The sequence below is a fragment of the Drosophila mojavensis genome, unplaced genomic scaffold (assembly GCF_018153725.1).
Source record: "Drosophila mojavensis isolate 15081-1352.22 unplaced genomic scaffold, ASM1815372v1 contig_36, whole genome shotgun sequence".
In the NCBI taxonomy this organism is placed as follows: domain Eukaryota; kingdom Metazoa; phylum Arthropoda; class Insecta; order Diptera; family Drosophilidae; genus Drosophila; species Drosophila mojavensis.
In genome coordinates this window covers 21,396,718-21,412,350 of record NW_025318858.1, presented here as the reverse complement: position 1 = coordinate 21,412,350, position 15,633 = coordinate 21,396,718, and the positions used below count along the sequence as shown (strand labels likewise).

General features: G+C 38.1%; 1 protein-coding gene across 2 annotated transcripts; it reads left to right on the top strand.

The window, feature by feature from the left end:
* Positions 1 to 239: 239 nt before the first annotated feature.
* Positions 240 to 15,246, top strand: LOC6577497 (villin-like protein quail). Of its 2 annotated transcripts, none has more exons than XM_002003428.4 (7): positions 240 to 972; positions 11,283 to 11,492; positions 11,558 to 11,760; positions 11,828 to 12,815; positions 13,631 to 14,671; positions 14,747 to 14,938; positions 15,008 to 15,246. In XM_002003428.4, exons 1-7 carry the CDS (start codon positions 946 to 948, stop codon positions 15,119 to 15,121), a joined length of 2,775 nt encoding a protein of 924 aa, XP_002003464.2. In that variant the 5' UTR covers positions 240 to 945; the 3' UTR covers positions 15,122 to 15,246. The 2 variants fall into 2 exon arrangements, with proteins under 2 accessions (XP_002003464.2, XP_015021187.1); XM_015165701.3 differs by lacking the exon at positions 240 to 972 and adding an exon at positions 7,390 to 7,828.
* The last annotated feature ends 387 nt before the right edge of the window (positions 15,247 to 15,633 follow it).

Genomic DNA, 15,633 nt, shown 5'->3' with positions numbered 1-15,633 from the left:
GTCACTGTTTTGGAGCTCTCTCACAGCGGTAAGGGTCACGAAATATCGACTTTCGTCGTCGACAGCGCTGCTTGCAGCCGCGCTTCAATTGCAGCTCTCTCACATACTCACACACTGGTCACACTCTAGCTCTGCCCAAAAGGCTCACAATACTGAAGCGCCGACGTTGCCGTCGCCGTCGCTGCTTTGACATGCGACGAAGCCGCGCTTCAATTGAAGTTCGTGCGCTGTGTACGCGCTCAGTCATAAGCCGACCTTACGCAGGTTAAGCCATCGCTCTGACGCTCACGCATTAACAATTACTGCTCAAATTTTGTGTGATTGGTGGGGCTCTAGCTTCCGTTTACGATTCGGGTTAATTTGTTTGGAAAGTAAACACAGGCGTGCTTTTATTTCCGCTGCACAATTTTCGCAGAAGAAAATATAAATTACGCAAAAAAGAAACAAAATAATAAACAAACAGTAACAGCAGCTCAAACTTTAATTGCATACATTGTGTACTAACACACTGAAGCGCACGCGCGCAATACAATATCCCTCTCTCTTTCTTTCGGCTTCGCACGCTGTCGTGTGCGTGTGTGTGCGCGCGCGCAACGGTAAATTTGCGAAAAACGAACTAGAAAAGCGGAGCGGCGACAATAAGCAGCGGCATTTGTGTTAGTTGGTGACAGACCGCAAACGGAGTGCGAAAAAGATTAAAATTGTTTAATTCGTTGCTGATGATTGCTGTTTGGCTGTAATTGAGGAGCGATTTTAAGTCATTTTATGCTGGCGAGACATACGCAATAAGCATAATAACTACAGCAATAAAAACAAACAGCTGCATTTGTCGCTTGCAGCGTTTTTTGTTTGCGCTCTTCATTTTGCTTTGCGGTTTGTAGTTTTGCATGACTGCAACAAAACAACAATAACAAAAGCAATAATTGCAACAAATTAGTGCACAAAATGCCGCCGTTTAATTTCATTAAGCAGGTGAGTGTGAAAATTAAAATAACGAGTTTATTTATTGCATCTGTTAAAACAATCCAATTAAATTAAAGTCTGTATGCAAATGCATATGTATATACGTATGTTAGTCTATGCCAAAAAGTAATTGTAAATCAACCACTCTGGCATCACTGAATTCTAATTGGATCAGCAAATACTTATACACCAATAGGACTTCGACTAGCGCATAAAATATCCGATTCGAAGGGCCGTTGAATTCTAGTTAGAATTATACTCGCATTTTTAAATGAAATATTTACATTAATATGCCTATATAAAATCAGTATTTTATAAAAATAGTTTTTTATGGCTTATTATTATTTTTCATTTTATATGTTGTCTATATTACTTACACTTCTTCACTTTAAAGTCAACAATTGTTGCTTGTTCTATAGAAAACTTTAACTTTTAACATCTTGAACAAACGGAAGGTTTTATTGTTTTCCAGTTAGGGACAGAAAAAAGGGTCACGACTAAGCACTCCGAAAAATGAAAAACAGAAAACAAAAACATGCAGACAAACATTTTACAATGCGTGTGTAGAAATTGTGTTTTCTAGATCACGACTTTTCGTTTACATTTGATATTCCATTAAGCAATTTCTACACCTCAAAACGGAAGGTTTTTACGTCGACAAGGAGGAGGAGGAGACAGCAATATATATATATATATATATATATATATATATATATATATATATATATATATGTGTGTATATCAGTATTTAATGTTATTTATAAAACGATATTATTTTTACTTGAAGCTGATTAACCATTTAAAACATTTAGTTTCAATAGATCTTCAATAGAAAATTATGTATATTCTCATTATGTATAACTCATTTTACAAACTGTGAATCATCTATACACACTAGTCATCCCAGAGCCTTATCTTTTAGATAACAATATCAATAACTACTTCATCGACATTATGCTTCACAGTTAATTAATTTGAATATCAGCCGCCACGCTAGCTACTATTCCAGTGACTTATTGGCAATGATAGAGAGCGAGTGAGGTAGAGCATAGATGGAACTCTAGAACTGATCTAAATGTCGGTAGTCATATGTAACAACAGAGCAACAAACGTGTCTAATTGGCACTACTAAAAAGCAGCAGACGACAGACAAAACGAGAAATGGAAATGGAATCAAACACTACGAAACGAATTTGAATACGATTACAGCTCATATATATTGGAGCACTACGAAAATAGATTTATCTGAAATCAACAACAACATAAAATAAAACCAAAAAAATGCACAGCTGGAAACGGAGACGCGGCTTTTGTAATTAAGCGTGTCTGCTTCAGCTTCTGCTTCTGCGTTTGCTTCAGCTTCACTTGCTTAGAGATGCTCCGGGAGATAGCTTCCGGTGATTAAACATTCAAAACAACAGAAAGATGAAAAGAGGCTGACTTGATTAGTAGAGTGCTATACTGAAGTATACCCTGCAATGAGTTCCAAAATTCTTGTTCTCTCTCTTAGTCAATATTAACTATTCAGTAGTAGGCAAATCGACAAAAATAATAATAATAATTTTTGTTGGGAAGGTTCTCTTATTATACAATAAATTATAAATTTCCCTTTAAATAAATAATTGGCAAATTATCTATGTATGTCAGATTTGATTTGTTATATATTTGAATAAGAACTTTTGATTAATGATCTATCATTAGTTTTTGTAACATTTCTACTCCTTACATATACTCGATATAATATAAATATGTCAACCAACCTATGTAACGCCCACTACATATTCACTCCCAAGAGTTCATCATGCTCGACTTAAAAAATATGTCCAGGGTATCAGAAAACGCAAAAAGATATAAATGGAAAGAGAATAGAACATTATAAAGGTGGGAATAATTTCTACGGATGGTCTAGCCACAGCTGGCTTCGTTGAGCTTTCTACAACTTTGATGTTTGGACAGCAGATCTTTGTCTTAAGACATGAAATGCAAATGGATTGTGTTTTAGGAGGTTAGTCCGGGGATGCGATCATATTTGGTCGGAGTTGGGCTGGGCCTAATGAATTTCCAAGACCATTAAAGCAGCATTTTGCTTTAATTTCAAAGGCTTTTCTTATTTTCTTCTTTCTCCCATTTTACATTTCTTTTCTTCTACTACTACTACTATTTTTGGTTTTTTCTGGGCCGTGTGATAATTAAGATGAATGACCCAAGTCCGAGAGAGTTCGAGTCCAAGCTGTGGAGTCTTTGGGAGGTTTGGCTAGAAAGTTATTGCACCATAAAATTTAGACAGCCAGATAGGCTATGGAGTTCAGGTTGGCCCGATCCATATATTTGCATTTTTCCTCTCTTTTTTAAGTAACTATGGCCAGGTTAATTGCATGTTAAATAACTGTTAAATAACGGTTAGCGTACATCTGTGCAGCTGACTGTCTCTCGGCCCGTCTGTCTGCCTCACTCTCTTTGTCTGTCGGCTGTTATGGTTCAACTCAAGCAATTGTTGTTCAACTTCTTGTGCAATTGCCAGCCAGCCTGCTTGCTTGCCTAGCCTGCCTGCCTGACTTTCTTTTATTTCGCTCTTTGTGAGCACCCACTGTAATAACTCTGAAATTATTTTGAACTCTATCTCGCTATGTCTTCGCACCCACAACCAAAATGCTGCTTTTTTCAGCGTGGGAAGTCAGCAGCCAACAGATCTTTTATTTCGTAAGGGCTTGACTAGCGGTAGCCATCGAGTGCAATGCGGCAAAATCAATACGAGTCCGTCTCCAAATTAAGTATTTCTTTCGACTCTCGACTTTCAAATTATTATTATTGATTAATGTTGGCCCTTATTTATTATTTTGTATAACAATTAACAATTATAAAGGCTGAACATTCATGCATTATGTTTTTTGGAGCAATGCCTTTTATAGCTGTTTGATTTCATAATTATTTTTAACAAAATAGTTTTTACAGAGCGAACTCGAACTACGCTGCATTTTGAATGAATTTAATTTATTGATACACTTCAATCAATGAAAACCAATTATTAACAAAATTAATTGAAATATTTAAATTTACATTTTGATTTTATTAGGGTTATTAAAGATACAGAGATCATTTTTTATAAATATAATAAAATCAAGCAGAGATTTAACTAAATGTGTTGAATGTCTAAATTTACAATTTCATCATTGTATATATCTAAAATAAATTTTTTAAATACAATTTTTACTGCTATAAAATTAAAATTATAAATTGATAAATTAAAATTAAAAAAAAGTATGCAATTTTGATAAATTAATTTTATATAAATTTATTTGCTATTATTTTTAATTTGATTTAGCAAATAAATTAAATTCTTAATTTTTTTATTATTTTGGTCTCAAATATTTAATATAATTTTTTGTAACTTTTTTATCCTAAGATTCAATATTATCTTATGCATAAACTGAGTCACAATTCAATATTTATAGAGAAATACGAGTCTATCTATCTACTTTAGAGGCTTCTCTTCTAATCTTAGTTGATTCCAAGTCAGCTGACATAAGCCGTATGCTCCATCTTCTTATTTATCTTGAAGAGCTGAAGAACATTTTAGCCATTTGTGATGGAAACAGCTGGATAGCTGGTTATTTAGTCTAGTCTGGTCTGGTCCGGACGAGTCGAGTCTTTGGTCCGATGAAAAACGCTGGCAATTAACGTGCGGTCGCCAAAGAGAACGCTTTGTGAAATGTCTTGATATTGGAATCGGATTCAAAGACTGGGAGCGTGTGCAGCATGTTTGCCATATTTGAAGCCATCTATAGCCTGGCCGTGGCTGCGCTAATGAAAAGGCCACAGCAGAGCACACAGATCGCAATACGAAAAAAACAGAATTGAAGCAGCTGAAGATGAAGCAAATCGGGGCCAAAGCAGATGGAATACTACAAATCAAAGCGGTATCTCGCACGCCCCTCCCGCACGTTTCCGACTGAGCCAACAGTACCGTCTGCTTGCAACTGTATAAAATACATTTAATGCGCTCCTCTGGCATTGTTTAAACTTTACGTAAATGTCGTTAATCGTTGTTTGTCTGCAGCTGGGAGCGCATATTGGCCAAACAACAGCAAAAAGAAGTTTAACTAATGCAAACAATCAAATTGTTGCACTTATTTGTTGTCTGCCTTTTGTGTTTTTGTTTTGTGAAAAGGAAAAGTCAATTGTTTGCATTTTGGCTTGACGTGTGTAATTACCATAAATTGTAAATTGCATTTTTCATCATTTTTCCGTTTTTGTTTGTTGTCTTTGTTGCTGTTAGTGTTGTTTAACTGTATGCTAAAAGTCGCACATTTCCAAATACCAACAAATACTTTGCATTTACAATTTGCTTTCATTTTTTTTCGGTTCACGCCTCAACCTCAATGGTTGATTGAACTTGAATTGCAGTTGGCGGAGATTTGTGTTTGTGCTGTAGGCCAATTCAAGATACCCGTTCAAAATTAGTAGTTCAGAGTATAGTAGATGATATATTCAGCTGTTTTAAAAAACTACTGGAGAAGTCTAAGACTCCTCACAAGTTCTCATATATCTAAATATAATTTTAAACGATTTGGTAACATTCTGCCAAGTCGATAATTATCGATCATATTATTTATTAATTATCTTTTGTGGAACATTTGACTTGTTATATATTTTATTTTAATTTAAAATTCGTTTCATTTATATTGACATATTATTTTCTGAACATACCGCTATACATTAGAGGGTATCTTTTAGTCATTCCCACTCAACTGGAGTGCTCTTGTTTATGATCTTTGTGTTTTTTTGAAAGGCAACACATTGTTGCAATCGATAGTAAGTTCCAGATACTTAGATACTGAGACACTTGGTTCAAGCCGAAGGCGCTTTATATAGGCCCCCATTAGCCTCTTAAGGTAAACTTCATAACTCATTAAAGTGCCACAGCGTACATATTGACTTAATTGCACCTTTAAACAACCATATTAAATTGTTAAACAAAAATCATGAACTAAAGTTCGCTAACATTTCGAGTGCTTAACCAAAGCTGCAAGAAATATTGAGAAATAGGTATTTTGAAGTCTTTGGCAATCGGTTCCCGTTAATGATTAAGGCAAATGTTTGTCACAACTCTTTATGCATACATAAATCATAAAAGTAAATGTGCCCAGCGAGGCGCAGACAATTGACAGACCATCGGGGGAAACCTGATAGATGCCAGTTACTCTAACTAATATGCATCATACGTTTACCTCTCTCTCTATGCATGATTGCATGTAGAAAATGTCAGCGGCACAGCAAGTGGCTAATACTAATGCCAAACAAGAGTTGAAGACGTTAAGACGACTGGTTGAAGTACCCTAAAGATGTTAGTTAAGCATACGCAAATTACTAATGAGCAAACGTTGCTTTCCAATTGTTTTTAAAGTTCGTGTTAACTTTGAAATCAAAAATTTAAATCAACCGACTTTTCGATATACAAATATAATATTAAAGCTACTTGACAGCACATTACATTTCATTGATTATAAAACAATAAAACGTGGCTTTCAATTAAAAAAAAAAAAAAAAAAAAATGGAATGTACATTTAAGTTAATTAGAAAATAAATAGTACTCCGGATTATTTATAAATATTTTTTTACTGATTCTATAAAATATTCCAATTGTAAAGGATATTTGAACGAAGGAATTTCAAATGGAATTCCCAGCAAACTGGCATTTAAAACACATAAAAATTGTTGCCCAACTGCCAAGCATAGTGGCCATACCCTCATGGGCATAACAATTGCAACGACTTATAGGGTAATGACAGAATGACAACAACAACAGCAGAAATAATAATAACAACAATAACAGCAACTAACAACAACTATCCCTTTTCTAGCTTTGCTATATCGACTCGCATAAGCGAATGCGAATGGGAATACAAATGCGCGGGGCTTGAAGTGCCGTTGCCTTTTGCTAACCGCAAGCAAATGCAGCGCTGAGCTGACGCTGACAGTGGCGCTGCGCTTTCTGCTTTTTCTCACTTTTCTCTCAGCAACGACATATGACTGATAATTTCATTCATATTCCACACGAAGTCGAAGTTGAAGTCGCCAGCGAAGACGCACACGAAGGCACACGAAGTCATCGTCACAGTTGTAGTCGCAATCGGAGTCAAAGTCGGAGTCGCAAATTGAAGACGAAGTCTTTCTCTGAGTCAGAGACGCAGCAGCGCTCTGCTGGCTGGCCATAAACTTGATGGCACCGCATTTGCTGTGACCAGTCTGCATTTGTCTTTCTGGCAGCGACGACGCACGCGGCCTGCTAAGTCGCGAACCTCACTCACACTGCCCTCTCTTGGTCTCCAGCAGTAACAACAACACACGCAAGCACAAGTTGTTAACGGTTCATACGCGACTGTGAGAGTGAGAAAGGCAAACAGCGAGTTGCCTGAATTCGTTTTGCACAATCTGTGAGGCCTTTGCCTCCTAATCAACTTTACTTCACTTTTACTTGAGTTTTACTTTTCTACAAAATTTCCGTAGTCAACAGATTACCCAGATTACAGTACTAAATTTTTAAGTTATTTTACAAAAATATATAAAAAATCACAAAAAAAAGGCAAAACAAACAAAAGAAACCTGTGCAAATAAAATTGATGTGCGCGATTTTCAAATATCTATCACATATGTCTGTCGTGTATGGGGACAAGGATTTCACTTTTGAGTGCCAAATCGCCGGCAATTGAAAACTAGTTCAAGGCTGCCTACCTGCTGCTGCTCTACACCAATCTTTTTCCGCCACAAGCTGTGACAGACCCAGATTGACAGAAGGAGCGAGAGATCGGGACAGGGGAGGCAGGCAGAGAAAGATACTGTCAACATGGAGCTAACGAAAGAAACGGTATTTACAATTTACAGGCTTTTTCATTATGCATACTTAGCGCTCGCATCGGGCGTATCTCTTTCATTCGATTATACACTGGACATATCTCTCTTCAATGTCAATAGCAACAACAACTTGATTTGCTTGTTTCTAGCGCTAATCAAGAGATGACATTTACTATATTTTTTATCGGTGTTATTAATGTTATTGTTTTTATATTAGGATGATCTTACTAATTGTTCAAATGCCTAAACCGCATTTAGCATGGACTCTGCAGAATACTTTGCGGTTTTAGAGCTTGAAAAGAAAATTGCAAATTTCTATTTCGGAAGAATATTTTGGTGAACTTTTTTTTAGAATGGTCCATAGTAAATTATTAAATTATATGATCTAAAAATTTAGGTATAACCGAATAGTGATATTTTTCGCATACTTGATATAATTTTTTCGAATATATTTTACAATTCAAAACTTTTACGTTGCTAGAATAAATATTCACTTCTCGTATACATTTACCCTGTGTTTTATCTCCTTCTTTATTATCATTTCGCATTTATTCGAGCAATCAGTTTAGTTCTCTTTTGTATTTAATTTAATTAATGTTTTCATGTTTGTTTTAACTAATTACCCTTAAGTACATATGCACAAATATATACGCAATATATATGTTTGTGAAAAAATCGCGTGAGTCTCGTGACGCTCGCTCATTAAAAACAGTCAAAGTACATTGTATCATTTCTATAAAGCTACTCTATCAAGTGTGACAGAACTCAATTTAACAAGTTCTAAGCATGTGGTATGACTTTAGGCTACTTGCTTTGGTCGTAAAACATATTTTGCATGACTTATGCCATCTCAGCATTTAAATGGATAATTTCTATAGAGAAAAACTTAATTGAATTAATAAAGCAAAGTGGTATACAAAAATTATATTCTTTAAGGCTATATTATTCATTTGAAACATGCCAAACATAAATCTTGGCTATAATATATTTCATCACTCAACAAATTTTATTTCATAATCAGGTAAAATTAATTAAATTGTAAATTTCTTTTTATTTTTATAATTCTGAATATTTAAAAAAATTTGTAAAAAGGTATTTCAACAATACATAAATTATATTTAAAATTAATAATCACTAGTTTTTTATATATAAATTAGAATTTCTTTCTATTTTCTTATATTATTAGATTCTTATATGCAACATAGAATTATTTATTTATTTATATGGGACACTTTATTTTTGATCAATTTACTCTATACAAAGTGTTTAAAATTTTTAAAATTAAAGAGTACAGGACACACTGTCCGTTTCTACTTAAATATAATTTTATTTTTATAATATGGAAATTGATTCGTTGGAGTTTTACATATGTACGTACGGGGGAAAAATTTATATAAAAACCCCAGCAACATAGAATTTCTTCCTATTTTCTATTCTACTTTCAGTTAGTTATAAACATTTATTTTATAGTTTCCCACTAATTGTTAAATATTTTAAAGTCTATTCAGAACAATTTGCGCATCATTTTCATCTTGAGTTTCTTACCAACTTTTAACTGTACCAAAAGTGTTTTTTTTTTTTTTTTTTTGTGTTTGTTAAGAACATTTCTTTTAGGTCAGATAATTTGTCACTAATTGCTGCCGAGCGAAAACAAAAGCTGTGAAAGTTTTCTACAAGTTGTCAAAGTGTCAAAAAGTAACTCAAAGATGTATCTTTCTCTATATATATATGTGTGCATATATATTTAACTTAGTTATGTATTTCTCTCTCTATCTGTGTTTCTCTGATGTGCCAGTTAGTTGGACAGACTCTACCTTGTCTGATGATAAATGCAGTTGAAGCTGTCAACAGTTGCGCTCCTTCATCAATCGTTGTCAGCAGCAAAAGTTACTCTTCTTCTTCTTGCTTTTTATCAGATGCCATGGACATACTCCCAATATAATTAAAATGTTTAACATTTAATTTGACGAATTGTAATTACTATGTTTGCTGTTGTTTTTTGTTGTTGTTTTTTGTCCGCTCTATGAGTAATTAACAATTTCAATTATAATTGCTATTTGTGTGCTGTGATTTCTGTGTGGCAAAATGTCATCCGAGGTTTATGGTCGATGGCGTCATATCAGTGAGACATGCCACGCCCACACGCACGCCCAACATAGCAGTCAGGCATAGCCTGAACTCGTTTTTGTTCGCTGCACACTAAACACACGCACATACACACACACACACACGAAAAAAAAAGGTTTTTCATTTGGTTAAATATTTATACATAAATATAGCTATTATGCAGTCAGAGTCAAAGACACGAACTCAATAAGGTCATTAAGCTAATGCACTATATATATATATATATTTATTATATATACTGATAAATTAATTGAGCTGAGTGAGGAGCCGCCCAATCGTCAATATAACGGCAACCACTTTCCACACGTTCCGTAAATATATAAGAAAATTAATGTTCAATAAAAAAAATACTAAAAAAAAACTTCACTAAAAAAAGAAAAAAAAACAAGAAAAAATGTTAAAGTCGGGCGTAGCCGACTGAAAAATACTTCTTTAGTGTTTTGGAGGTAGTTTTATATATTTGATTGGTTAAACTCAAAGGAGATTGTGGGAGAGGGAAGTTGGAAGAAATTGCATGTACAGGTATACATAGAATATATAATCTCTAAAGAGAAGCTCAATATAAACTTAGTCATTGAATGTTGTGCTTGACTGAGGAAGAGTTTAATGGGTAAATCGAATACGCCCCCAGAAGGCATAGATATACGTCTATACCATATGCATATGTAATAAATAATAGGATATCTTGTACACTAGAGATTGTAGTCATTTCCGTTTCAGCAAACCAATACACCCTCTTCACACTCTGGAGCGAGTATCAAAACTTGCTGCCCGTCACTCTGGTACAGTTTTCACTATCATTTGACGAGCTCTGGCCGAGGCGTGCAAAGCGCAAACACAATCGGGAAAAGCCAAAATGCAGAGCGTGCTCGCTCAGCAAGTTTTTCATTAGTTTTTCATTTTTATTTCCAATTTTTCTTTGAATTTTTTTTTGTGCATCCTTTCCTATGGCTTTGACTTTGGCTTTGGCTGTGGTGAAGCCTGCGAGCTATGTGAAAAGTGTCTCATGTTTGGGAAACAATTGTGAAACATTTGAAAGGTGTTTTCGTTCGGCTGGCTTTTAATAGGCTGACAAGCGTCTTTAATTACTGCATTTAAGTGTTGAAAAACACTAACAGAAAATGTGGCTTTGAAAGTTGATTAGGCCATTAAATATACATGTATGCGGGTTGAACAATAAAACTGAAATAATTAGCTCTATAATATTATTTTTGTGGAGTAGTTAGAACAGTGAGAAAAAAGTTGTTTTCTTGACTATCGCCTGATCGTTAGCAAACTATCATTTCATTAATTAAACTTCAATTCAATTCTAAAACCCTCATCTTTGATTGTCTTTTTAGGAGGTGCGTCCGGACTCGATTCCGGACCTCAAAGTGGATGCCACATTTCGTAAGGTGCCCAAGAATGCGATCAGCTTTGCGATCTGGAAAATCGACGAGGATCGACTTGAGGCAGTGGCTCGACCACAGTACGGCACCTTCTACGACAATTGTGCGTACATCATCTATGCCGCGAATCTAGTGGGTCACTATGCCAGTCAAGAAACGATCGTAAATATTTCTGTCAATTATTTAAAAACCCTATAGACTTAACCCGCTTCATTGATCCCTTGTAGACGCGTGAACAGAAGCTGAATGTGCCGCTGGAGCGCTATATACACTATTGGCTGGGCAATCAGGTCTCCGAGCAGAATCGTTCCAATGTGGTGCACAAAATCCAAGAGCTGGACACGTATTTGGGCAATGTGGCATCGATCTATAGAGAGTCGCAGCATCATGAGAGTGCACGCTTTCTCTCCTACTTCAAGAATGGCTATGAGTGAGTTGGTTATTTATTGTCCTTTGTTCGAAATATTGATGTATAATATACTATTTCGTTTTTTCAGTGTTCTATCCGGCAGTTTGTTGAATGCACCGAAGCATACGCGTCTCTTTCAGCTCTACGGCCGCAAATGGTTGCGTGCCATTGAGCTGGCGACCGTTGATTGGACGCACTTCAATTCGGATTACATAATGGTGCTGCTAATGGACACCATGACATTCGTCTGGATTGGACGCTCCAGTGCCGGTATCGAGCGACGCAGCGCTCTGGCCTGGGTGCAGCGACAGCAGCGCAAGGATGTGCCGCTTTGTGTCGTCGACGATGGCTACGAGCAGTCGATGAGTGTCGAGCAGAAGGAGCTCTGGAACAAGGTGTTGCCACTGCAGCATCGCATGGTCTATCAGGCACGTCAGTCGGGCGGCGATTACGACTCCAGCAACTGCTGCGGCAACGGCATCAATGGCATCAATGGTCTCAATGGCCTCAACGGCAGCAGCAAGAGCGATGCCAATGCCAACAAGTTTCGCATTTACAAGTGCAATCAGCGCGGTCGACTGCATCTGGATCAGCTAGACGTGGGCATGCCCAGCAAGGACGATCTAAGCGATGCGAACGGTGTCTATTTGCTCGACAATTTCGGGCAGAGCATTTGGCTGTGGGTGGGCGCACAGGCGACCCAAGCGGATGCGCTCACTGCCATGGGCAATGGCCGCGCCTTTGTTAAGAAGAAGAAGTACCCGAACACCACTCTGGTGGTGCGTGTGCTGGAGGGCCGTGAGCCCGTGGAGTTTAAGCGTCTCTTTGGCAACTGGCTCAGCGTTTGGCAGGATAATACACGCGGCCACAAGCCCGTCTCCACCAAGTTTGGCAAACTGGATGCCGTTCTGCTCGGGGAGCGACCCAAGATGGCTGCCGATACGCAGCTGGTCGACGATGGACGCGGCGAGCGCATCATCTATCGCATCTGCGGAGACGAAATGGAGCAGCTGCCACCGGCCAAAGCTACGGTGTTCACCACCAACGCCTCCTATGTGGTCAACTACACGGTGCAGGTGAGTGCGCAAACAGTGTTGGCGGTCGAATTAGTGCTGTTCGCTGAGTCTTTGGGCTCTGCGTTCAGCTGGAGTGGAAAGAAGTTGTGGGTGGGTGCGAATCGGCTTGGTGGTTTATTGTTGGAAATTATAATCATGTGGAGCAGGTCATAATTTTGACTCTAGCTTATTCAAGTCTATGAGTAGGTATACTAAGAGTGTCAAAAACTATATGACACTATATAATGATCCATTGATCAATTGATCTATTTGTTATATATTCCTCTTTCACTCAACTTCAATTATTCTTTTCTTTTTTTTTTTCAAACGCAGAGATCTTGGTATACGGAATATGAAAATATAATTATCGTATTATGCAAATTATTTATGGATGACCATATATCCTCTCTCATTCTTTTCCTGCAATTTCATATGTGTATATACAATACTTTTCTAACTCTCATGAACTCCCACTTTCACGCACTCATAATCTCTCGAAATAATTCCTTTTCATTCCTCCTCTTACAAACTAGCTATAAAGAAAACTCGCCTTTCTCTGCAATTTTCATTAATCTCCCGCAAAGGTCAACAGCTTTGTAGCTCTGTTTAGCAATGTTTTCATAGTTTATGTGGGTGAACTGTTGCATCGGCGTGTTTTATTAGCGCGATATGCAAATGTTTGTTTGGACAATTCAAGAGGTGAATGTAGGAGGGAATCTCCCCAGTCGAGTTCGCTTCGGTTTGCCATTGTATTTTAATAGACAATGTTGCAAACGCACAATAGTGAGAAAATATCGTTGCATATTATTAACCGAAATATTACGAAAATATTTCAGTGCGCCACCGTTGTGCCCGCTGATCTGGCCTCAGTGGGCATTAAGAGCATCATCTATCAGTGGAACGGCTCCGAGGCGTCAGCCGAGACAATAGCCAAGGCCGACAGCTATGCCATGGCCAGCTTCGAGTCTCTGAAAGTGCCCGGCATGTTCGTGCAACTTTACGAGTTCGATGAGACGCCACACTTCTTGCAAATGTTCGAGGGCAAATTGATAATCATGCGCGGCCAGCGCAGCGAGCTGCTGCACTCCAATAACAACCTGAACTGGGACTTTAAGACGAACATAATGCTGGAAACGTTTCTGCTGAAGATCTATGGCGATGCTAGCTACAATGCAAAGGCTGTTGAGGAGCATCCGCTCTCCTCGATTAGCTCCAAGGATTGCTATGCCATCAAGACGAACCATGTGTGGGTCTGGTGCGGCCAGAGCAGCACGGGCGATGCTCGTGAAATGGCCAAGGCTGTGGGCGCCCTGCTCGGTGAGAGCTCCCTGGTGCTGGAGGGTAAGGAGAGCAAGGAGTTCTGGCAATCGGTGGCCATGTACTTCAACCAGTCGCTGGTCATCAACGGCCAGTCGTGCTCGAGCAGCACCACCAGCAGCAGCAGCAGCGGCGCCGGCAGCATGTGCAACGGCAGCAACAATAGCAACGGCAATGGCACTGGCAACATCTCCCCGACACTGAGCAACAATTGCTATTTGAATACAACGATGCCCAGCAAACCGCGTCCGCCGGTGCAGCTCTTCCTGGTGTGGTGGGAGCAAAGACACTTGCGTTGCGAGGAGATACTCGGCTTCGAGCAGCGGGATCTCAGCGGCGACTGCACATACATACTCGACACGGGCACCCTGGCCTATGTGTGGCTGGGCGAGCATGCGGTCAGCCAGGAGCGCGAACGCTACACAACCGTGGCGCAGAGCTATGTGCAGAATGCGCCATTTGGCAGGCGCGCGGCCACGGCGCTGGCTGTGGTGCGTCAGCATGCGGAGCCGAATGTATTCAAGGGTTTCTTCGAGACCTGGGACAATGAGCTGGGCAAGGTAGAGATTGCTTAACCAAATATGCATATCTATTTATATAGATCCGACTTAATTTATGCTTGTCTTTCCCTACAGGGTTTTGTGACCTACGAGCAAATGCGCCAGAAACTGGCCACCACAGCGCCCAGCAATGGCCTCAAAGAAGGCTCCGCTTTAATCCTAAACAACAACCAAAAGGATTTCGATGGTCACAAGAAGTATCCGTTGCCAGTGCTGGTGCAGGAAATGGATATGCTACCGCCCGAAATCAATCCGCTGAGACGCGAAGTTAGTCGCACTGAAAAATAATAATAAAAGCAATTATATAATCACTCATATTTTTTCTCATCCCCTTAGGTTCACCTCACGCATGACGATTTCGTCTCCGTCTTTAAAATGTCCTTTTATGAGTTTGATGAGTTGCCCAAATGGAAGAAGCAGGAACTAAAAAAACTCTATAAATTATTTTAAGCAATCAATTTTAAATTGTTTTTAGCACACACTCACACTTTTACACATACCCTGTAAATAGTACGTTTTAAATGGCTTTCTTTACTTATCTGGAATAGTAATAAAGCAATTTTAGGTATATTTTATCCTTCGTAGATTATATATTTAAGCACCGTGTTTTATGAATATTAATACGAAATTATATCATGCAAAATATAAAACAACGTGTTTTGCTATATCTTATATATACGTATTTATATACATATATAGCCAGATATGTGAATATTATTAAGTCGTAGTTTCCACCTCCGACGAATCTGGTGCATCGTCATCATCATCAGAGCCTAAGGAAAGTCTGCTGGTATTAATCGATATTTAGAGACAGCTCAACTTACTGGGAAATATTAGACCCATGATGAAATCAAATATGCCGCCCAATAGATCCCAAAACATATTCTACTCGTCAGACTAAACGTGCTGTAACTAAGCCACAGCGATTTTTCATTTGAAATATTTCGTTTGTGTGCGACAGA